The sequence below is a fragment of the Perissodus microlepis genome, chromosome 19 (genome assembly GCF_051167445.1).
Source record: "Perissodus microlepis isolate ML-2025 ecotype Zambia chromosome 19, ASM5116744v1, whole genome shotgun sequence".
Lineage (NCBI taxonomy): Eukaryota > Metazoa > Chordata > Actinopteri > Cichliformes > Cichlidae > Perissodus > Perissodus microlepis.
In genome coordinates, this window is record NC_140479.1 from 21,842,287 (window position 1) to 21,867,762 (window position 25,476).

Consider the following 25,476-nt stretch of genomic DNA (forward strand, 5'->3'; position numbering starts at 1 on the left):
AGTTTTTTTCCCCCCAACAAACCATTGCAAAGTGCTTACTCACAGCATGATTAAATATTTCCTAGAATATTACTGTGGAGTTTTTACCATACAGTATAAATCACCTTGAGGAGACTGTTGTTGTGATTTGGCGCTATATAAGTAAACTGAATTTCACTTTTTCATATTCAGATTAATGGCAGACGTCACACAGTCTGAACTTAAACCTGTAACATGTGGGTATAATAATCTTTGGCCACTTGGCGGCGGCAGAGTCGAGTAGTAACAAAATTAAAGTGATGAATTTTTCACCTATTATTATTTCACCTTATTTATGTTTATGTTACAGGTTTTAATTGGCAAGATGCAAAAATCTGTCTTTATTTCTGGTCTTCTAATTAGTTTAAATTATCCATCCATCCATCCATCCATCCATTTTCTTCCGCTTATCCGGGGCTGGGTCGCGGGGGCAGCAGCCCAAGCAGAGAAGCCCAGATCTCCCTTTCCCCAGCCACCTCCTCCAGCTTATCCGGGGGAACACCAAGGCGTTCCCAGGCCAGCCGAGAGATATAAAATTATAATTTTCTTAATTTTTATTTGTAAAAGATTTTGTTGGTTATAACCTCCTAATACCCGAACTCTTCCACTGCATGCATTTTTAATTTCTCTTTGATATTTGGTCATATTGGGGCCCGATGAATGTAAAAACAAAGAATTACCAGATTTTTTTAACCTTATTTTTGTTTTTAAGAAAAATAAGAGCCAAATATGAGGATATTCGTTTAAACTTTTGATAGAACAGTAGCAGGATAATGTCTCGTAAGTGGATATCAGGCCCTTGTAGAGCAAAATTCAGTATTTTGGTCTAAATAAGCCAAAATGTGATGTCCACATATGTGGACGCTAGGTCCTAGGAGGTTAATGAGTCTTATTTAATTCGCACTTCTTTTATGGGTTAAACTTGTATTGGATGGATTAAAAATTGTGTTATTTCTTTATTTTGTTTTTTTGTTTGCTTTTTATGAGAGATTACTGTTTCTTAATTGTTCTGTTAATTCACCGACTTGTCTTTTAGTGGATTTAGCCGTGCATTATATGTTATGCTGCACTCTGTGGAATGAAATGTGCTATGTAAATACAGTTTTGCGTGCTACAAAATAATGGATTAGAGCAGCTTTAAGAGTAAAGCAGAGTGTACGGCTACAAAACACTAAACCCTTGAGACCCTTTTATAATTAAGTGCCTTCATGCATTAGGTTTTCCAGTTTCCTTGTGCAGCTCAAGTCTCTCAGTGAGTGCTAAACACACATGCTTCCACTGGATGGTGCTCAATGCTCAGGGTTTATACACCTTGTTTGTACATGTATTAAAGCCTCAGCAAAAACCTCCTCATGTGATTTTTATTTTTATTTTTTACATACTGGCAGGCAGGTTTTCCAACTATGAAGAAGACTGCAACAACACAAGAATCTTTTTGCATGGCAGTGTGGCAGTAATCAAATTGTAACCATGCAGTTTTATCAGTAAAAAAAATCCAAATGTATAAAACAGCTGTTTTTAAGCTTCTAGGTTAATTTCCTTCAAATGAATTCATGCGCTTGCCTTCAAATTGTCTCTGGCTTTGGGTGTTTTTAGCTTGCACTTGAATTAATGCTTCCCCCCGCTTGTCTTTGTGTTCTGAACATTTGCCCGATGGGGGGTTACAGTCACTTTATTAGGAGGGAAATACATTACTGTATTGTTGAGTGGAGAAAGCACGAGATTCAGTCAGAGATTTCCTCTCGGAGACAGTTGCTCTTGATGACCCAAATGAAATATGAAAGCATTATGTGTGTGTTCATGTGTGCGTGTACGCGCAGAAAGCTCGATCAGTGCATTCATCCCTGCATCATTCTTTGATGGATAAGTTTCCTCCCTCCTCTCGTCACGCGTTGGTTGTCACAGTGATGACGAGTTGCTTCCTTCTGCTTTTCTGGCGGGTGGTGGGTGGGATGTGACAGTCATATGGGGCAGCTGCCAGCCAGCATCTCACTGCTCTTCAGCCCCCCGGTACACATGATAAACACCCTACCTTTTGTCCATTTCTCCATCTAATCTTTGGCAGAGCATCTTAAATCATGAGAACGATATCCTCTCACGTGTCTTTGTAAGCTGGCCTGCATGTTGCTTCAGTAATAATAATAATAAACAGTATTAAAAACACCAGCAGAAGTGAGAAGAGCCATTACAGCAACATGCAACACAACAACAGAGTACATCTAGCGCTCAACTCCAGATGGGCTCTTCCTGTGCCAGGCAGGAAATGCAACTAGGCACCCTCGCTGTCATATTTCATCTCAGCAGAGAACATCACTTCATCTCCGAAACATCCGACGGCTGAGCTGTAAATTTATTCCAGTTTTTTTGTTCTCCTTCTCTGCATGGATTCTGCTCAAGTTGTTGTCAACATTAGCGAGGAGTGGCGGACTTTCAAACGTGAATATTTAGCCTCGGAACCTTTCCCCTGCCTGCTGCGGCTTCTCTCTGAACGGAATGGGAACGAGTTTACCGTCAGAGCACACACAGATGTGCACAGTGGCAGGGCTATCATGCAAACACACTCATCTGCATACACATGGATGCAACATGAATGATCTGCAAACATTCTTGCAAATATGATAATATTTAAAAAAGGAAAAAGAAAAAGATTTCAAGTAAACATGTAATTTAACGAGCAGTTCACTATTTTTATGCCTAAAGAAATGTTTTCAGCAGGTGCGGAGGAGCTCTTTATGTTAGCAAGTACTGTCAGCTCGAGCTTTAACAGGAAAATAAAAGATGTAAAACAGGTGAAGTCACTCTCTCGTCTCCCCCTGCTTCAGAGAGGCTTCTTGCTGGTTTTAGCAGACAACATTACATCACCTCAGTCTGGCCACTTTCCATGGCTTCCTGATTGTTTAAGAATTGATTTGAATAATTTACTGATCATTTTTTGGCTTTGTCCAAGGTTTACCCCGCCTCTTACCCTGTGACAGGTGAAATAGGCTCCAGCTCACCTGTGATCCTGAATTAGATAAGCATCAGGATGGATGATTACTTTTAAATTACTCCTGGGGGGGTTAAATATGAAAAATGAAATGATGAACTTTGATCTTCAGACAAGGCCCTTCTGGCTGTTTTAAAGGGCCCCCATCAGGGCAGAAGTCCAAAAAGTGATTTCTTTTAAAAATCACTTCTTCAAACGGTTTTTCTTTCAGCTTTATTTAGAAAATCTGAATCATTTTTAAAAACAATTTTTGCATGTTTGTCCTCACCGTTTTAACTCCTGACTATCCTGCCTTTGCTTATCTTTTTGCAATCTCTGCCTTTCAATGCAGATATGAAGCTACTGTATTATAATTTACCAAATAGGTAGGGGCTAAAAATGGTGCAGAGGTATAATATCTTGTTTAGGCATGGAGTTTTAAAGATTATGGACTTTAATTGTTGCCAAACAAGTGAAAGATCCCCGGTTTGATTCCGGGAGGAGATATAGATCCCTTTGGGGGTTGAGTCAGAAAGATACCTGCAGCCGAAAGTAGCTTCATGCAGGCAGAAAGGTTATGATGAAGGTTAGCTGTATTTTGGGAAATATAAGATTCAGTAGGTTTAAAAAAATAAAAGTGTATAAAAGTCTGGCCTCTGCTGATTTTATTTTGAGCCTTTTACTGAAATATCCTTTGCACATCAACATTCTCTTTTGAATCTCTTCTAGTCTGTAGACATCTGTAAGTGTAATAGTAAATTAAATGTTGCTGCACAGCAAGAAGGTCCTGAGTTCAATTCCACCATTAAGCCGGGGGCTTTCTGTGTGGTTTTCATGTTCTCCCTGTGTTCGCGTGGATTCCCTCCATTGCCCCCCGCGACCCTGAGAAGGATAAGCGGATGGATGACTAAATATATGCTCAAATCTAATCTGTGTAATGTCATTTGACCTTCATTTAGCCAGCAGGGTCTTGAGTTTTAAAAACCCCCAAAAACTAACCAACCAACAAAAAATATATATATGTATATATATTTTTTAAAGAGGAGAGCAAATGGCAGCCTAATTATCTTTCCATAACCAAATCACATTTATTCAGTTTTCTTCTTGATGTTTCCTAGAATCACAAGTATCCCTTTTTATCTATTTTGGCTTTTCTTTTTCATCCTTAATTGGAATAAGGAAGAAAAGAGAGGACAGATCAAGTTCCAGTAAATATCCTAGTAGACACTAATTCACACAAGGAGAATCGAGCAAAGCAAAGAGGGGGAAAAACATTAAAAAGGTCATGCAACACCTGTGAAACACTCCAGTTTTTGTTGAGTTCATGTGCTTCTGCACATGTTGGGTAGGTGTGTGTGTGTGTGTGTGTGAGACTGCATTATCCATGTGCTGCACAGTGTAGATGATATGCTCAGTTCTGCTGTGTAGGCCCTGTGTTGAACAGATGTCACGGACGCTGATACTGTCCCCATGCTGAGCAGGAACAAATTACAGGCCGACACACACACACACACACACACACACACACACACACACACACACACACACACACACACACACACACACACACACACGCAGCAAATACAACCTTCAGATTACAGATGGCCCCTATCAGAGGCTGCTGGCTGGATTTGGAAGATGTAAATACTGAGAGGGTAATCCAGCACAGGACAGAGGGGGGTCTGAACATGGGGCAGGACTGGCACCAGATGGTGGATGTGTGTGCATGATGTGTGTGCGTGTGTGTGCATTTTAGAGGGAATGTTAAGCAAGCTGCGGTTCTGACATTGGGATTATGGTTTTCTGTGTTTGATGTGCCACAGTTGGACCTCTACTTTATTGTCCTCAGCACAAAACGCAGGTGGATAGTAGTGCTCAAATGAAACACCCAGATTCTCTTTCATTGTCTCCCTGTCCGTGCTGAACCAAGGCAAAGGGTTGTGAACTTCTCTTATTGGTAAACGAAGGCCTTCAATTAGCTCGACCTTGAGTAGCAGGCACAAGCAGAGTAAGTGAATGTGAGCATGAGCACAGCTCCACAGTAGTGAGGCAGGGAAGAAGATGGACCGAGACTAACACAAAGAGAAAGCTTGTTGTCATACAAGTGAAGCCTTGTTTCATTGTTTGACTCGCAGAGGTCACAAGCCAATCGAGCTGGCGCATTACGATATGGTGTACCATCCTCAGGAACATTTTCTACCCCGCGCTCCTCCTCATTTCACCTCCTCTCCTCCTTCCTCCTCCAGCCCCCATACACCCTTTTTGTCCTTGCCATAATTTCATCCCTTTGCACGTCATTAGCAAGCTGGCGCCTAATGAATTTCTTATCTCTCTGAATTCAGTGGCTGTTGTGATAACGTTTATTGTTTTCGGTTTTGCCATTCCCCACGCTGGCAGCGCTGCTGTGTATGCAAACGAGAGGGTGAGAGGGAAAGAAACAGGGAGAGAGACAGATGTTCAGACGCGAAGACAGAGGCAGAAGTGAGGGGAGCGCTCACAAGTGGCGGCGTTTTATAATCCGATATGGAAGTTTAAAATGTGCGAGGAAATGAAAGCGCCAGCAGTGTGTGCATGAGAGAGGCAAAAGTGGATGGCAGTAGCCTACAAAGGGACAACTCAACAAGAACAGGTGATGCGAGTGACAGAATGAGGAGAGCAGGAAATGTAAAAAGGGGACATAAAAAAGAAACAAAAAGCATGACTGGACCTTTTTCAAAAGTCAGAAAAGAAACCTTGAAAGCGAAATGAAAACAAGAGGCGCTGACTGGAAAGCGATACAAGAAGGAGAAGCTGAGATGATTAAACAAGGGGAGAAGAAAGGATGGGAGGCAGATCCGAGGACTGCGCAGTGGCAGATGGGAGTGTTTTGGTCTGTTACTAATGTTCCTCGGAAGAATGGAAGTCCAGGAAGAGGTTAGGACAATCACACTAGCTCATAAACGCACAATCGCGCTGTCAGCTGAGTAGGTGTTACCGAGGGCCCCTGTAAACATCAGCAACCACCTACCGACTTTCCCTCGGCAGTATTTAGTGACTTAGTGACCCATGTAACCCCTCACACACCGGCGTCGGTCCCAGTAGTAACGCACGGTCGATCCAAAGTGTCACCTCGCTAAATATGGGCACGCACATATATACACACCGCTCGGTGGAAGTGTTAAGCGCATTCCTCTGACACCTTTCCTGATAACAGAATGCATGCAGGGTGTGATGTGAGAGATTGGAGCTAACAGCAACTGTGCCTCGCCGTCAGAATTAGAGTAAAGTAGTGCCAGCACAAGGCCTCAGCTGAGCATTTGAGCTGTGTTTTAACGTGTACCATAAATTGGCATTCTTGTGGCTTTGGAACTCCATTTCCACTGCAATAATATAGATTTTCTGTGACTAAATACTTTATGAAACTCACAACTGTTTTTAAGCCTCTTCTAGTAAGCACGGCATCAAAGTTGTACATTAGATTTGAATATTTAGTGAAACGTCCAGCCTGAGAGTCTTCCTTCTGTTCACTGCTCAGTTCTGGGCTTAAATCCCAAAGTGTGTTTGACTGAAGATGTTTGACAAATATAGTTCAGAATCAAAGTTTGTATGAGATAAAGATAATTGTTAAAGAAGAAAGAAAGAAGATGGAGACAGCGGATGAATTTCTAAGATGTTTTTAATGTCATAACTAAACATCAGAACTCAACTAAATAGAGCCCACTTTGTCTCCTGTGGTGCTCACAGCAAAAATAACTTACTTAGAGGGACCCAATCATAAAGAGAAACCATGCCTGACACACCTGTGACCTCCCAACCTTTGTTCTATGTGGATGTGCCCTATCGCATACAAATTCCCACAGACTGCAGTGAACGCTGAGACACCCTAGCACACCTCATGGATCTGAACAACATGATTTCAAATGTGCAATATATGTGCAATATATATGAAGATATTGAACTGACAGAATAAACTGCATGGATCCCAGATGGAACCAGGGGCAGTTTCTTTCTTTGCCTTGTTGGCAACCCAGTAATAATTGCACAAATTACCAGGACTGCTACTAATACTATTAATGTGACTACATTCAAAAGTAAAAGCCTTGAACTGACAGTAAAGTCATGTCTGCAGCACCATGTGAATAAAACTAAATAGATTACACATGCAACCTGAATTCCCAAAAAATGTTCAGAAAGGAACGCTTTTCAAATCTCAGAATCCCATCGTTTATTTCCAGTGCACAATTTTAAGAAAAATATTTGCTCATTTTGAATATGACGGCAGCAATATGTCTGACAGTTGGGACAGGGCCATGTGTAGCAGCCCTCTTCTTTAACAATAGTCTGCAAACATCTGGGAACTGAGGAGACCAGCTGTTCAACTTTTGGGAGAAGAATATTATCCCATTCTGGCCTGATATAAAATTCTAGCTGGGTCTTCTTTGTCATATGTTTTATTTAATAATGTGCCAAATGTTTTCATCTGGTGAAAGGTCTGACCTGCGGGCAAGCCAGTTCAGCACCTTCCACTGTGGAGCCGTGCTTTTCTACTGGATGCAGTATGCACGATATCATTATCTTGCTGAAATATGCAAGGCCTTCGATGAAAAAGACGCTGCCTGGATGGGAGCATATGTTATCCTATACCTTTCAGCACTGATGTAGCGATTCCAAATGTGGAAGCTGCCAGTCCATAGGCACTAATGTGCCCCACACCATCAGTCTATTTTAAAACTTTGGATAGCAGTGTTTCTGGATCATGTTCACATATGACTCCTTCTTTGCACGATGGGACTTTAATGTGGATTTGTGGATTGCATGGTGAACTGTGTTCCCACTGATTCCTGAACCGATGCAGTGATTTCATGAGATATTAATACCGGTTTTTAATGCAGTGCCATCTGAGGGCCTGAAGATCTCAGGCATCCACTACTGATTTTCTACCTTCTCCCTTGAGCGCGAAGATTTCTCCAGATTCTCTAAACATTTTGATGATATTATTTATTATGTGTGAAGTCTTCATAATTTTACGTTAACCAACATTATTCTGAGAATGTTCCACAATTTGTATATACAGTCATATCACATACCTCTGGCCAGTTAATGAATGAATCCAATTAATCTGCTGCTCCAGTGGTTTCTTTATAGAAAAATATTGTTTGTATGTGTTGCCACTAGGGCACAGTCTACTAAAACAGTCTGCTCTGTGAAAACAGAAATCTAAAATGCAAGCAATGTCATGTGACACCCTTAATAAGTCTCTAATACCTAATCTAAAGTCCTCCTAATCTAATACCAGTGCTCTCTTTAGACCGTCGAGTAAGTTAGCCCTTGTGCTCTGACCCCTCACAAAGAAAAAAAAGAAAGAAAATGTAACTCCTAGATCGATAAGTTGAAGGACAACAGGGAATGAGTGTGAAAAGAAGTGACACGTACGCACACGTGTGTAAAGATCTCCTGAAGGAGAGGTCAGAAAGAGGTGAGCCCTGTGTTTAAATGATTTTAACCCAAGCTAAGGCTTTGAGGAAAGGAGAAGTCTCAGGAGCGGCTAACACTGGCTTTGATGCTTCCAACTGATGCTGATATACTACTTTGAGGCCATCGGACATATAGGGTATTAAAAAATATTTGAGGCTACTGAGGGCTAAGTTAGAGCTACCTTTGGGCCGCTTAAAAGCACAATGTTATTACTACATATTGTGCATGTAATAATCAGTCGGGAGTCAGGCCATTTTAATTTGGCCTTCATAAAAACTCTCTGACAATTAGAATTTCAAATTATCCTAGTCTCTTGCAAGTGAAACCGTACAAACTTTCCATCCTGTTCTGCACCAGCAGCTCAGACAGCCATTGTACATGGGGTAGCGAGTCTACACAAGGACCCAGCAGCTTCATTATACTCCCAGTCTCATCACAGTACACCCAGCCAGAAAGCAGCCACCGTGCCGCTCGGCGCTGCTGAGCCTGCCAACCGTCCACATGTCCTGAGCACGGCTGAAGTGGGCGCGGCCTGCAGAGAGACGCTTTACTGCCTCCACAGGAACATCAGGAGTGCAGTTCTGCTTGCTGTCCCCACACATATGGCCTTGTTTTTCATTTTTTTGGGTGTACACAGCGGAGAGGAGATGGTGAAGCTAGTAAAGAGGAGAAAGCAACAGAAAGGAAGAAGGAGATAGAGATGACTAGACAAAGACAGACTGGAAGAAAAAGAGAAAGAGAGAGGAAGAAAGGCAGAGCGGCAAGAAATGAGTAATTGAGGGAGATAGAGAGAAAAGGGTTGAGAGGGTGTGAAATGCGAGAAGAGAGTTTGATTTGTTTTTCGGCAGTGTCGTGCTGTCACAGAAATGTGTTTACCAGCCCCTACTTTGCCATTAGTGACACTTGGGCGCTCCTGTAGAAGAAACCAAATAGGTTGATAACTGCCTCATGTATCCTCCAAATATCCCCATAGCTCTCCATCTGTTGGACTGTGTCTGTCCGTATGTCTCCTCTCCTCTCGTCATCAGTTCCCCCTCTCTCTGTCTCCCTTTTCTCGCCTTTTGTTTTTTTCCCCCTCTTGTTCCTGTCTGTTACCTACTCGTGCTCAACCTTCCTCCAGGTTTGAGTCACTGCTGAAGCCGAATCAAGGTTAGAGCAGTGAAGAGCATGCAAATTAGAGAGAGCAGGACGGACGCAGATGCTGTGTCCAATTTTAGGGATCACCTCCTTTGAGAGATGTGGCCTACTGAGGTCTAGCGTCCTAAAATAAGTCTGGCTGTAGAAGATTTAAAATAGAATCATTGTGAGTTTCTGCTGCAAAGAGTTTTGCAGGTTTTGTTGCAGTTATTAAAAATACTCTTGCTGGTAGCCTACCTGACCAAAAATACCTATTTAGGATGACAGTCCATCCTACATTTCCTGTTACAGACACGCCACTAGGATAGCTAACAGCTGGGGTTGAGGCTGATTCAATGAGCACATGATAAAGAAAAAGGTCAACTCTGTACAAAGATAATTTGCACTACTGACGTTTCACAGACGAGTGACCACTTACCACCTAACAGCACTGACTGGTCCGCTATTTGGAACGAGTGATAATCATGGTGATGATGAAGGATCAAATGAATAAGGCCTCAGTGACACAGGCCTAGAGAGCAGTCTCCAACAATTTAGACAACTACCAGGCATGAGGGAAAAATCAGTACTCCAAACTCGTTGCGAGTGGTTGCTAGAGGTTTATGGCAATTGCTGGGTAAATGATCTCTAAAGCATCAATCAGAGGCCCAGACTGGCCAGTGACCCCCTTGGCAACTACTTGTCGCTAGGGAAAACTGGTTGGGAAAAATGTCCTTTTGACTTCTATGGTTGACCACTGAAGCGACTGTGTTTTATACTGGAAAAGTGCATCTCTTTCAGAGACTGACCTTGATTTTGACTCTCTCAGAGCAAAATGTAAATACTACTATAAGCATCCAGCGCACACTATAGGCTGAAACAGGATTACAAGAACGCAAAAGACCACAACAAGGGGTGATCTTGCATTAACAGCTGCTGGCTGGCTATTACATAACTCCTGAGTCCCTATTAGCAATGCAAATGGAAATGGAAAAGAAAGAGAAAATAAAGACGGTATATTGTTCCCAGAGGAACCCTCGCTAGTGGGTACTTACTCTGAGACAGTCCCCTGGAACTATTTTGTCCAAGCGCTGCTGTTTAGAGGTGCAAAACAACAAGAAAACTGGTGATTATCTAAAAGGATATCGGCAGACCGTTGACTAAGAATGGGTTAGCTGTGTCCTTGAGATCTTTGCACTTTACCTATTGACATCTTTTCAATATGAAATACAATGCATGCCTGTCAAACTTTTTCCATTTTACAAAACAGGTGCATGAAGCCATTTAATGCTCACTTTCTCATCTCCTCTGCCCTCTTTGTTCCTAATCTTTTTTTAATCTTTTTGAATCCCAAACCCCATACTCATAAAAATACCATTTCACACTGAACAAATAGCCCTTTCTTTTCTTTTCTTTTTTTTGGCTATTCACACGTCTTATGTCTTTTTTTGTCTATAACCTGCCAGTCACCTTCATACAGTTGTACCTCTGACTTCATAGCACTTTTGTCTTTCAACCTGGCTGCTTTTATCTCCATTGCCTGCATAATAGCCCGTGTATCCATCTTGCTGCCAATCTCTGCAGCCCCCTCTATTTTGCCCTTTAGCAGCCTGCAAGGTCTCTCTGTGTCTCCACCAGGCTGTCAGACTCACTTTCTCAGACTCAGCTCTTGCAGACTGCGTTGACTAACAGAAACTCCTCAATGCTGGAAGTGACATTATGTGAAGACCTTAGAATAAGTCCCAAATAAGACATATTTATAACTGTCATGGTCATGGGTCATTTGACCCAGCGTTTTGTGTTTATTTTTTATTATTATTTTGTTGTTGTTATTATGATCCTTTGTTCTAGTTTATGTTGATTTGTTTATGTGTTTGGGTTTACACCCTTTGGTTCTTAAGAGGTTTGGTTTTGCGCTCCCTCTGTTTTGTGTCTGCCCATGTGTTCCCTCTGTTCTGTCTGTACCGCATCTCAGAGTCCAGTCTGTGCATTTCCTGTTTTATTTTGAAGGTCTGTGTCTTTTGTCAGTGTGTTCTGTTTGTGCTCTCCCTGTCTCGTCAGTGTAATCAGTGTCAGCCGTGTCTCCCAGCTGTTTCCTCTTAGCTCTGTTCACCTCTTGTATTTGCGTCTCCCCCTGCTCGTTGTCGCGTCGTACAATCAACCTTCATCGTGTGATCCGTTAACCTGTTTGCCTGCCCGTTAGTTTATGTTTTCCCAGTATAGTTGTCTCCTGTTTAATCTGCAACTGGTAATAAAGCTGTTTGTTTTCAGTTTCACCCTTGCCTCCACGAGTCCGCATTTTGGGTCCTTTTCCCTGCCTGCCTGCACACAGACAAGACAATAACGAATCTGAGTGACGCCAACAACCCAAGCAAAGTGACAACATTTAAAAAATGAACCTTGCTCTTATTTGACAATAGAAATCTGACCTTAATTGACAAAAAGATGCCAGTTTTGCTTTTATAGATAGATTATAAAATGCCACTCAGTCTTCCCTTCTCCTCCACTGCATTGAATAATCCTGCCAAAAGCAGGCTGGAGGTGAAAGGTGCGACTACACTGGGTCTCGCTGCGGCTGCTGCCAAATTCTTTAAAGGCGTAAGCCTCTTCTCATATTCTAGTGTCAGACCTGTCACAGAGCGGTGCTCAAAGAGCAAGATGGAAAATACCCTTTGTTAATATTTTAACGGCCCTAATGGTTAGAGATCAGACAGAGTGACAGGAACAGGTAAAGCAGATTGAATCCAATGGTCAATACATAGAAGAGAGCTGAGCCAAAGTAGTCTACTCTGAGGATTTCTTTCTTTTCTTTTTTTTGAGTCAACATTCGACATTGCAGTGTTGACTTAAAGCTGTTGACTTAAGGGATGGAAAAGTAATGGAGGAGAACAGAAAAAGATGATGGGAAAAAAGAGTATTAAATATAATGGAAAACTATCAAAGACAAAATCTGTTCTGTGGGTGTATGTCGCCATCTGCGTCTCTATGTGTATGAGTTAGTGAAAGTCCGCCGAGCCTTGTGGCCGTGTGCGTGCGCATGTTTGTGTGCCATCTTGGGAGCAGCTTGTGAATGGGAGGATTTAAAGGGGAGAAGTTTGAGCAGAAAGCTGCTGGAGGTAATCTTGTGGCCTACAGCTGATAACAGCTTTCCACCTGGAGCCTCTTAACAAACGCCTGGACCATCAATCAACCAAATGTCCTTCAGAGAGAGAGAGTGTGAGAGAGAGAGAGAGACTGAAAGTGTTTGAAGTTTAGAGATTAAGAATGACGTGATGCAGTGCAGGACTATAAATTTAACCTTTTAAAGCCTAAACCATGAAATAAATGCCACAAAATTCTATTAAAAAAAAAACAAGTGTTTTTTTTAACATTCTGAAAATGTTTTAACAATAAATTAGATCATAATATATATAATTTGCATTTATATTTGCTATATCTGGCAATTTTTGCAGTTTATTGCCTACAAATGTATTAAACTATTTGATTTTTTTTTTTCAAGGGAAAAAAAAAATCACAGTGGCGATTTAGAAATCGCAAAAACTCATGTATCAAATGGCATTACTGTGTCAAACATTTGAGGATGGAAATACATGCAACTTTTTGGGGGTTTTGCTCATATTTACAATAATTTTCAAAGGGCTCTCCATCAATCTGCTCTTTAAGTCTGACAGCTGTTATCAGATCTAAACTCCTCTTCTGTTCCCAACGTCAAACAAACAGTGTGGCATCACTGAGAGTTAAAAAATGTCTAAATTCTTTCATCTTTAATAAAATGATCTGGCTGCTCTTCCAGGCGTAACAATAATATTTAACATCCAGGCATCCATGAAAACAGGACTTGTGAAGATGAACAGAGAGAAGCCAACAGTGATCACTGAGTATTTTGTAGGGGCTTGTTCAGCTTTAATATATCAAGATATAAAGCATTAAAACACATTAAAAAGACAACAGAGTTAATGAATGCAGAGTAGTTTGGACCCATAAGCAGGGTTCATATGCTATCACTTAGCAACCGGTGACATAAAATTACTAGTTGCAGACATCCTATCAAAAAGGTCTTTTGTGATCCTGAATTGTGCTTTTTCAGGTCTAAGAAAATTATTTAAGGGTCAACCCATGGGTGGCCTAGATTGGTCCTCAATAAAAGTCTTCATTTTAGCACAAACCATGTTACAAATCTGAAGTGTGGAGTAAAAGTAGCCCACCTCACAGTGTCAGTGCCAGTGAGGTCACTGTTTGGTGAGATTACAGGTTCACATTATCTGTTTTACTGGGTGAAAAACAACTGCAGCTTGAGATCATAATGAGAAATATAGTCTGATATGAAGTTACTTTTCAAGTACCCAACCTGAACTCAAGCTGTTACAATAAATTGGTGTGGCAGTCTTTAAACTTCAGAAGTCTGCAACACGAGAAATGCATGGTGGAAAATCTTAAACTGTATCCCAGACGTGATTGGGATGCATGCGGTGGCACATCAAATGTGTGCGAGCGTGTGTGCGCACATCTGTCCGTCTGTCTGGTCCTGGCCTAATAGGGGCTCAGCCCACGCGTTGCTGACAGAAAATCAATGACCCACTCTGTAGGCCCAATACTTCTACCTCTATGTAGTGAGAGAGAGAGGAGGAGAGAGCGAGGTTGACCCACTGTAAACACTATGGATTCATGTCCAGGGCTTATGACAGAGTTGTCACACATCTCCTGTCACTGAATCTTGATTTCCATTGTGGACTCTAATCTTCCTGGGCTTTCATGCTTGCACACAACCTTGACAGCACACAGATTAGTACACCAGATGCACAATACCATTTGCACTACTAAAAAAGCATTAAGCTAGAGACTTGCAGTCTAACGTTCCACCACTGAGGTCAGGTTAATCAGATTACCCACAACTTTAGTCATTAAAGACGCTTCTTGGGCAACAGAACAGATGAGAAACAATAAAAGAAAATGGAAAGAAGAGTTCCACGGAGTTAAACAGTAAAAGTGCAGATTGTGTACTGTCTTGTCTGCATTCTGGCAGTCAACTGTGGTTCTTGCTGAGTCTGAGACAAGGCACGTGGGAGCTGTGTGAAAATCTGCAGTGAAGGTGTGAGGACTCAAAGTTAAATTAGAATTTTAAGATAAGATAAAATGAAATTTTAATGATCCCTATGGGGGAATTAGTTGGGTACAGCAGCAAAAGTAATATGATTCGACAGCAAAATTGGCTATACAGAACAGAGGAAAAAGGAAAAAAAAAACACACAATAGGGGATATCTTAACCGAGTGGGGAGAGCCTCTGTACATGTATTGACTCACAATCATTGGACACTTTATTAAATATCTAATCAGTCAATCACAGCAGCAACACAATGCATTTAGGTATGGAGACAAAACAAGCTCGAACAGAGCCTCAGCATGGGGAAGAAAGGTGAGTTATGTGACTTTGAATGTGGCATGGTTGTTGCTGCTGGTGTGAGTACTTCAGAACCTGCTGAACTACTGTGGCTTTCTCACACAACCATCTTCTACACTTTTAGGGGACGGACTGAAAAAGAGAAAATATCCAGATCCAAACGACAGTTCTCTGAGTGAGAAAGCCGTGTTGATGACAGTTTCTGAGGAGAATAGCCAAACTGCTTTGAGCTCAAGAAGGCAACGGTAACCCAGCTGACCAATCATTACAAATAAAGTATGCAGAAGTGCATCTCTTAATACAAGTACTCTGAAGCAGATGGGTTATAGCAGCAGAAGACCACAGCAGGTGGCACTCTCCCCAGCTGAAGCAGTTCTGAAAGCAAAAGGAAGTCCAGCCAGGTACCGGTAATGAAGTGGCTAGTGAGTGTACATTGCATTGCTAATATGTGCTGAATACAGTATGCATGTGTGAGATGAAATGTCTCTGAATCTCAGCTGTAATAAGAATTCCCTGCTGTGTTTGAAACTGGTTGAAACATCGTTACTTGTTTTAAGAAAGGCCTCTTAAAATTATCACATTTTTACATGCAGTTCACAAAGCCTGAAATGATAAGGCTTATCTGCAGTAAGGACAGGCAGAGTAGTGGCTTTGTTGCAGAGCCAAGACAGTTCACAGAGAAACACTTCATGGTGGCCGGACGGGTGAACAAATGTCGCACTGACATTGGAGATTGTGATGCTTGTTGGATTTTTCCTCCCTGAAGTTTTTCCTGTAACTATGATGCTCTCACTAAACCTCAAAGGACATGTCCGAGATATTTAAAAAAAACAAAAAAAAAGCATGGATTTTGGCATTCTTGTAAGGCGTCACATGAGAAACTCTTTATACGCTTTAATATCTGAGCATAAAGGTCTGGACAGCTGTTTGCCATCTTTGCAGGGCTTACTTGCCACTTTCCAGTCTTTGTGCTAAGTTAAGTGAGCGGGAGGGTATCATTCTTATCAAATAACTCACTGCCACAAAGCAAATAAATGCATTTCCCTCTTTTTCTGCAGCGCTGATTTGTAATCATTTTGAAGGCTTTAAAGGCAATGACTTTCCGAACCAACTGGATCAGGCTGAATTGCGTTTGGTTTTCTGATTAATGGAATGAAAATGTAATATAACAGAAGAGAAGTGACCAGAACTGAACTAAACTGAGCATAATGAAATGGAACAGACTGGAGTGGATAGAGGCAGGAGAGCAGAATCAAAAGGGAAGGACCAAAACAGTATGTTGTCGAGCAGAACAGATCGCCATGCAGCGAATTAAAATGGAGCAAAGCGAAATGGACTGAAATATACAAGCAGGGATGCCACAGAAGAAAACAGAAAGCCAAGGACAGAATAAATAAATGTTAAGAATAAGTAAACACTAAACAAAGCCAGAGCCCGGCAGGGCAGGGCAGAAGAAATGGAATCAGGCGGCCTAGAGGAGGTCAGCCGACTCCCGCCGCAAGCTCTGTCTCCTGCTGTTGTGTGGATTTCCCTGTGAAATACTGGATCACATGGTAATCTCAGTCTAATACACAAATCCCCAACCCCAATCCAATCAAACCTAATACTCCCACTGGGCCAAGCAAGAGCCACCCACCCGCCATCCTCCCCATCAGCTTCATCAAACACCAACATCGCTCGGCACTTCTGAGAGGTCGAATCTCCTCGTCAAAGCGGTGTAAGTGTATGAAAGGATTTACGTATTTGGCACTGGAGGGTGTAGCGCCCATGTCAAAAAGCTTTTGAGGAAATGTTTCGCTCTGTAAAATAACAACTTTTTATTTGAGGTGTTTGGATGAAATGGGAGTGAAGGTTCAATACTACAAGACTCAGATCAAACGGCATATGTAGAGTCACAATATGTTTCATTTTAATTCATATAAATGCAGGAGAGAAATAGTGTGGACTTAAAACACACACAGGGATATAGCATGTGTGTGTAACTGTGTGTCTGTGTGCATGTAATGCCCAGCCGGCAGTGTTTAATGCTGTCCCAGAGGGTTTTAATCCAGATTATCAGGAGTATAAAGTCACCGAGTCTCCCTCTCAGCTCAGCCTAGTCTAACGCTTAGCGTCCACACACAGACACACAAATCTCCTCACTCTTGCTTTCCCTTTTTTCAATCTGTCTCACACACGCTTGCACACACAAAAGGGGGGTTGGAGGATTGGGAAGGGGTGGGGGGTGGGTCTTGGTTGGATTATCCTCTAGGGGGTGCTGTGTATCCAGAATCAAAGCCTCATCCTGGTTGGTGTGTCTGAAGCAGACGATGTCTCCTCATGGCTGCGATTCAACACGCTGCGTGAAGACCTCAGATCAGCCGCATTCAGCTTGACCCATTTCAGCATATTCACAATGTTACTGTTGACTCGTTTTACATTTCTATGATGCCTTCACCCTGCAAATCCTCTTTGTCTTACAAGAAATAAACATCTGATCCCGTGACATAACAACCGAGGCATATATATCCAAACGGTACCAGTTATCGATAGCCGTTTACGTCATAAGCAAATGCCAGATTTCCCATCCACCTTTGAGGCAGCCACTCCATCATTTACATACAGCAGTGTGATCTGCATATCGACCAGTTGGTCTGGATTCATTTCAGTGTGTTTAATCTGATAGTGGAGATTGATGCTTGCAGCAGGGTAGGCTGGTCCGTGTATGTTTCCTCATATTCCCTCGCTCACTCAGACGTTGCAGTGACAGGCAGTCTGATTGGATCACAACCAATCATTTTCCACTCAAATAGAGAGCAAATGAAATGTCTCTGCTACATGCAGTGCTGTGCATGGTTAGGATCCAGTAGGCACAGAGGCCCTTCCCTTATTTTCCTCTGTAAATACAGCGAATATCTGTATAGTTTCTTGCTATTCGTTGTGCTCTTCGTCTTCTCTTTTGCTGTATTGTTGCTTTCCCCTCTGAGATCGCACTACCTCTAGGTTTTTCTCCCCCTCTTTCGCATTCTCGCTGCATGCATGTTTCCCGGTGCTCTGTAAATTAGGCTGAAAATGGAAGATTAACCTCTGGAGATGAGAAGCTTTCTTAATGCGCTCTGTTCCTCTCGCTCCTGGTCTCTTTTCAGTAAACCACTGCATTACAATATTATTTAATGGGAGAATCTAATTGGAATCAGCTGGAAAGCAGAGAAACTGGGTGGCCAAACCTTTTACTAGGCTGTTAGATTCAAACATGGAGGATTATGCTCATTAAAACACTCTAGTGCTCAATTTATTTTGTGTGCAAGTGTGTGTGTGTGTGTGTTTGTCAAGACAGATGAGGCGAGTGGGGAGTTTTCTGGGAATTTGCATGTGCATCATTCATGGTTGCACAAGTTACTTGACCTCATTATTTCACCTAATAATTGAAAATTGTTCCAAAAACTACATTTTTCCAGCACTAAACATTTGAATTATCAGCGGATTGTCATTCTATGGGCCTTTGTTGCATTTTGTACCTCTAAAAATGTTCCAGCTAACTTCCTGTATAGTTTGCTGGCTTCAGCGTGGGTCCCTCTGCAATCAAAATGAGTAAATACACCGAATCCTTGTTTGCTGCTCCTTTAAACAATTACAAAGGAAGCTTTTTTAGCAGATGTGGGCGGCCTTTTCTGGTTCTGTTCAGTGTGAACATTGCATTGCAATCCTACAGTAGGTGTTGCAATGCCTCACAGCGTAAAACCTCTTTTTTCCCTTCTATTGTATTTGTGTTAAAAAAGAGCACTGATTCATAAAACATGTAGAGAAAGCATGTAAGTTGTTTCGTTACTACACACAGCAGCAACGACTAAATATAAATAAAATAATGAATAAAAATGGGCCAAGTCACAGATGATTGTCAGCTGGTTTTGTTTTTACAGAGTCGTGCACCTTTTATTATTCAGTCTTTTCACCATTGCTTTGTGCAAAATGCTATTAGCTTCAATTTTAATGTCAATATAATAGAACAATAAATGAAACAACTGATTATACTGTGTGTGTCTGTGTGTGTCTCCTCCCCAGCATGAACTATTTTGGTTAAGTCAGACAACTACAGCTTATTCAGAGCTCTGCTGCTCGAGTCCTCACTAAGACCAAAAAAGTGCACCACATCAGTCCAGCTCTGAGGTCTTTACACTGGCTGCGTGTCCGTCAGAGGATAGACTTTAAAGTTCTGATGCTGGTCTATAAAGCTCTGAATGGTTTAGGACCAAAATACATCAGTGACCTCCTGACCCAGTATGAACCTTCCGGATCCCTCAGGTCATCTGGATCCGGTTTTTTATTAGTTCCCAGAGTCAGAACCAGACACGGAGAAGCTGCATTCAGCTTTTATGCTCCATATATCTGGAACAAACTCCCAGAAAGCCTCAGATCAGCTGAAACACTCAGTTTATTTAAATCCAGGTTGAAGACTCACCTGTTCTCAGCTGCATTTGAATAAAACACCAAATCCACACTATTAAGCTTAAATTTCCAAACTTACATTTTAACTACTGATTTTATCTACTGTTCTGATTGTATCTACTGTTTTTTTTAATCAATTTTAAATCGTGCTTTTTATTTGTTTTTGTTTTTTAATGTCTCTGTAAAGCACTTTGAATCACCTTGTTGTTGAATTGTGCTATATAAATAAACTTGCCTTGCCTTGCCTTGCCTTAAACTACTCCACGTACCAGTGCCAGTAGATGAGCTGCTTGGGAACATCTTATCTCTTCAATTTAATGTTGTGTTTAGCAGAGTGGCTCCACTGAGAGGTAATATTGGCTGGTTGGTCCATTATTTTGGTCCAGGTCATAAAATCTGAATACAACTATTGGGTGAATTGCCATGACATTTTGTACACATTCATTGTCCCTGGACAATAAATTAGATTTGTGCTATCACAGGATTTTCCTTCGCTGACATTTTTTTGGTTTATAGAGAAATGTCTCCACAAATTTTGGACATATAGGCATAACATTTACTGCTGCTATTCCTTGCAGGATGAATTCTAATGTCTTTGGTGGTTTGTTAACTCTCTACAAGAAGCCTACTTTTAATTTGCTCAGCGGACTTATGACCAATCATCTTGTCCTCAGCTTTGTAGTGCCAATCAACATGCAAATATGCTAAAACTAAGAGTGAAAATATAAGACTTACAATCCTGTAAAAGACTGTAAACTGTATATAAAGAGTTAATATTCACTTTGCAGTCTCAAATCAACCAAGCGTTCTCCTCGACCGCAAAAAATGTAAACATCCAAAATGATTACTTTTGCTTCACATATCAAATACTTTTCAAGATATGTTTTTGAAAAATGGTCCATTGACCCACTTTCAGGTCTTTTTTTTTTTTTTTTTTTAAATCTGGCAATATTTCAATACTGTATCTCAGAAACTATCAAAGACAAAAGTTTGAAAGTTAAACCAATCTTTCTTACCATCAAAATGATTCCTACCTACCTACCATTTGAAGCCAGGAAGAGTCTGATAATTTATGTAAAAATAAACTAAGAGGCAAAACATGCATTTATTTAATAAATTATCTTCTCAGGTATGACTAGAATAGTTAAAATAACACTCGGTAGCTTCGGCAATCTCACAAGAATTCCAAGAATTCCCTGACATTTGTGAGTCTTTATACTGAGACTAAGATTATTATTTCTAAATTTGTTGTAATGGTTACTATGGTTACTATTCTCTTACTGATAAATGAAAAAACAGCGAAAAAGAAGCTTAAAATACGCAGGAGAAATCGACCGCACTGAACAGGTCGATCACAACAGTCGATGCTATGTGCAGTTACAGCTGCAGGGACGCACGTATCAGGTTATGATGTAGGTGTTTGCGTACCTACACCATAGTTTTAATCACCTATTACATTTCGAGAGGAAGCTTGTAGATGAGCTGCCATTTTTTCCTCCCCTGGTTTTCCGTGGTTTGTTAGTGAGTTGATGTGTAAAATTACAACTTTTCTTTTGAGTAAGTTAGTCAGCTGAAGGTTTTTTTTAAGTTTTAAGTCGCAGCTGTTTTGTTTGTAATGTTGGCCTTAGCTCTCCCTGAAGCTAATTTATTCTTCCTTTTTCAATATCCTGGCAATAAACTATTTCAAACTGACCCAAACAGTCTCCTTGTTTTCTCCATCTAGTACTGTGTTATTCTCTTTACCCCTACACCAACCTGCAGACGTAACAAACATATTGACCCTACAAGAATAGCTTCTGGATCCAAGCCTTGGCTGAGGTTTTTGAACACGCTGCAGTGCCTTGTCCCTGTTGTGGATGGTATTATCTCAAACACTCGTTTGGTTGCGCTTGTATTTGTTGCTTCTTTTCTTTTTTTTTTTTAAAGAAAACATAAAATCAAACTGCAAATGTTTCACAAAGGTATTGTAGTTTCTGCCAGGCTTGTAAAACTGCCAGAAATTCAAATTCTACTTCACTACCCATCATTTCCTGGAAGTTTTCTATGAATATTACTTAACCTGAATTTCTGCAGAAATCTACAGTCCTTTGTACAGTTGAAAATCCCTGCTTAAATGCAAGGCATAAAGAGTTGTTGATTTTTTAATTGGCCATATGCCAACTGGGACCTTTATTGAAAATAATTTCACCTCCACGCTAAAGCTTCTAAGAACCATTGCCAGATCTGTGCGTTTATTAACTCTCCAAACCCCCCCAAATATTTGCTGCATCATTTAAATTATAGCATTTTCATCTCCCCCTATATAGCTTTACTGCTAACATCTAACTCTGTTGAACCTTGTAATCCTCTTGGTCACAGATGCCTTGATGCTGCGCTTGAGTGCAACACCTGGCAAAACAGCTACACTGATCACTCTGTTGGAATTGAAATCACGTGCACCAATTTTTACTCTTGGTATCTGCCTGCTTTTGGGATCTGAGTGTTAGAACCCAGAAACAGCAATTAGCTTAGACTTAACCAGTAAATTGTCATTATGAGTTGTGTTAGGGAGCCTAAAGCACTGCTGTGCATAAGTGAAACCTCACAGATCTTCAGCGAAACATCAGCAATGTTTATCCTGTTCAGATTATTTCACTGCTTATCATTAGAGACCAGGTCCTGTGACATACTTGTTTATGGTGAACCCTGCCTTTTGCCCAATGCGAGCGTGAATGAGTTTCAGCGGCCCATTGTGGGTTTCTATAGAATAAAGTTAATTAATTCAATGTACTAGGCATGTCAAACTCATTTTAGTTTGTGGTCCACGTTGGGCCCATTTTGAGCTCATGTGGGCCAGACCAGTGAAACTGCTCTTTCTGCCAGTGTAGAGAAATTAAATACATATTTAATCCCCGAGGCTATAACATTTATTAAAACACAATAAAAAGTCATAAATTTCTACTCTTTTTCACATTTTTTTCCCATTTAATTTCATTTGGAGTCTTTGTAGGGCCAATTCTGCCCCCCGAGCCTCATGTTTGACACCCCTGGATTGGACAGATGACAGCAGAGATTGACAGGCAACCACAAAAATATCACGTTGGTGCAGCTGTTTTCTATGCTTACGTACTGATAGTATGCTTTCATTACAGATCATAATTTTGGCTTTAGTTATTAATAGCAGTTAAACACTTAAAAGACAAGGTGAAGTGTTGCTCAAACAAACACACAAACCTCGACCCACACCCACCCACCCACACACACACAAACTGCTCTCAGGTTATTACAGGGTGTCATTATTTAATTCTTGCTCATTAAATGCTCCAGACAATGACAAAGCGCCTCAGTCTCTGACAGCCTCTTTGTTAACCCTCTCCCTCTTATCTCTTTCCGCCTCCTATTCTCGCCCCTCTCTGCTCCGCTTTGTGTCTATTGTATGACACTCAAGGACGATTTGACGGCATCCCCAGCCACCACTTAAACATCCCTATTCATCTCCAAGTAAAACCTGCGCGGGAGAGAGAAATACCAACTCAAACTGTCGAGAGAACAATTTGCGAAAGCCTTGGAATGTCAGATACCTCTCGCCACTTACTGGTAATATAAAACTCACGCTGATGGAGACAACGCTGATGGCATTGGCGGCGGAGACAGTGGTGATATAAGATGTCATAACCCTGTGTCCTTGCGCCGAGTGTTTCAGAAGCATCAATCTGTTTGACCTTTATCCGGGACTCAAGCCTGTCTACACTCAAATTTTTCCTCTCTATTTCTTTCACTCTCTCCTGGCCTGCCCTGACAATGATTGTTACAAAGAGTGCTGGGAGTCTACATGTGTGCCCATGCGAGCGAGGGCGAGAAAGACCGAGGAAGATGGAGAGACAGAGAGAGGCTGCCCCTGAGTGCATTCGCGTAAGAACTGGGGGCCACCTGAGAGCAACCGAGCACAGAATAGCGAAGATGAGAGAAAATGAAGAGACAAAAGCACTTCCCTGGTGTAATTATGCTTTCATTTCATGGCCAAGTATCCACATGATGTGCCCTGCATGCAGAGACACTCATTAGGGTTATGGCACATCAGGAATATAACTGGCATCTGCCTGTTGAGAGCAAGCAAAAGTAGATGCACTGTCAGGGTGCGACTGCGAAAGCAGCGCCAGTAAAAGATGCAGGGGTTACAACTGTGCAGTGCGGCACAACAGCGAGCACATAAAGAGCACGCTCTCACATTTGCATGCATACAAACATGTTTTTTCTTTTTTTTGAGCAAACATAGCTGGTATTATGTTGCTAATAATGACGGTTCTAGTGGTTGTTTTGATGACTTTTAGGGCAAGGTTTTTTCCCCTCGTTTTTCATTTCGGGGAGTAAATATCTAATTTTTGGATGAGCACAGTCTCTCCTGTGATGCTCATGAAAGGAAAACACCAGAGCAAACAACAAACCCTCTCAAAGCATTACTACAAATACAAACAAAGCTCAGAGCGAATCCACAGAACTTACCCTGCATCAGAGTAGAATTCCCCCTGCGTCCCCTCTGCTAGTAAAGCAGTCAGTTCCTGATGCTTGGATCAATGTTGCAACAAATAACTCTAATATGTCTGACTGTGAGCGCTGTCATGCCCCACCTTATGCACCGCTGAAAAAGAATGGGATGTTAATGTGGTTAAATATGCGCTCTCATTACTGCTGGCAGGTACTCACTTCATTAACAGCCCCCTGCTAATGTGCCACTTTACTTTTTTTGTACTTTTTTTGTGTGCGTTCGCCAGTCTGTGTGTGTCACTGGCTTGTGATACGTGAAGAGAGAGATGGAAAAGTTGTGTGATGGAAAAGTGCACGTCTGCGCTCCAAACACACTGTACAGGTGTTTGAATGCAGGCATGACGGAGGATGAAACAGACATCTGTGTGCCTGCGGTTCTGCAGTATTAACTAAATAAGCAAACTCCAAAGCTGTCAGATATTGATCAGTCTGCAATTTGTTCTGTCTTATGTAGTCCTCATCCACATATCCTCCTTTGTGAGTCTTTGGGATTTAATAAGGGAAATCAATGAAAAAAATAATGGCTTCCATGTAGATTCACCTCAACAGAATAAGGAGTACTGATATTTAGTATTTTCTTATAGCAGTTTAGCACCAAAAGCATTACAATTCACCCAAGCACATTTATTGTCAAAGTTCTATCTATCTAACATTCATGCATCCCAGAGCATCTCTGGGTTAAGACTGGAATAAACCGCCAAACCTTCCACTGAAGCAATGAGGTCCTGAAACACATAAAAACCCTCTTCTTGTCATATTTTAACACACGGTGTATATCATCTTTGGGTCATTTTCAGAGACACAGTGATACCCCTTTAGGGTCGTTTTACTTCTCGATAAACAACCAAGAACAAAGGAGTTCAAGTCCTGTACAAGGCCATGTTTTCTGCCCTTATTTTCCTTTTGTCTTTGACTTTAAATTTGAAAGTTAATGATGTAGCTATGGTTAGAGGACAGATAACGGGTTAAAATAGATTTGTTTGCAAAGTTAATGGTATGTTAAAAGGCAACCAAGAGCATCAAGGTTATCTTGCATTTCCTTTGTTGCCATGCTTGGGCGTCCATGGTTACCACAATTACATGTCACAATGAAAACATCTCACAACTCCTGATTGAGAGTTTTTGTGTGACTGCTAAGTTTACCTAACAAGCAGAAGATCCTTGGTTCAGTCCTGTGAGGAGACACGAGGTCGGGGGGGGGGGAGGGGGGGGGGGGGTTGCTTCAGGAAGAGAGGATGACCATGATGAAATGAGACTAGGTTTGATTTTACAGAACAGTCATGGCCAAAGGTTTTTATACACTTTGCTGCTTCAATTTTTATTCAGATTGCTTTTTTTTGATGTTTTTTCTGCCTCTATGATACAATGAAAAGAAATTGTAAGCGTTTCATTAGTTTCAAAAACTTTTATTGGCAAATAAATCAAATTTACTCAAAGAGTCAGCCTTTACAGTGTTGACCCTTCTTCTTCATAACTCCGGCAGTTCTCTGTGACATGCTGGATATCGGTTTCTGGGCCAAATTCTGATTGATGGTGATCCATTTCTGCCTTATCAGTACTCAAAGCTGATCATAG

General features: G+C 41.3%; 1 protein-coding gene across 1 annotated transcript in view; it reads right to left on the reverse strand.

Moving 5' to 3' along the window:
• LOC146365969 (uncharacterized) overlaps positions 1-23,976 on the reverse strand; it is a 35,195-nt gene extending 11,219 nt beyond the window's left edge. The window contains exon 1 of the mRNA XM_084915420.1: positions 23,860-23,976. Coding sequence (XP_084771546.1) covers positions 23,860-23,866 — 7 coding nt within the window. The 5' untranslated portion in view covers positions 23,867-23,976. The remainder of the gene's footprint in view (positions 1-23,859) is intronic.
• Positions 23,977-25,476: the final 1,500 nt, after the last annotated feature.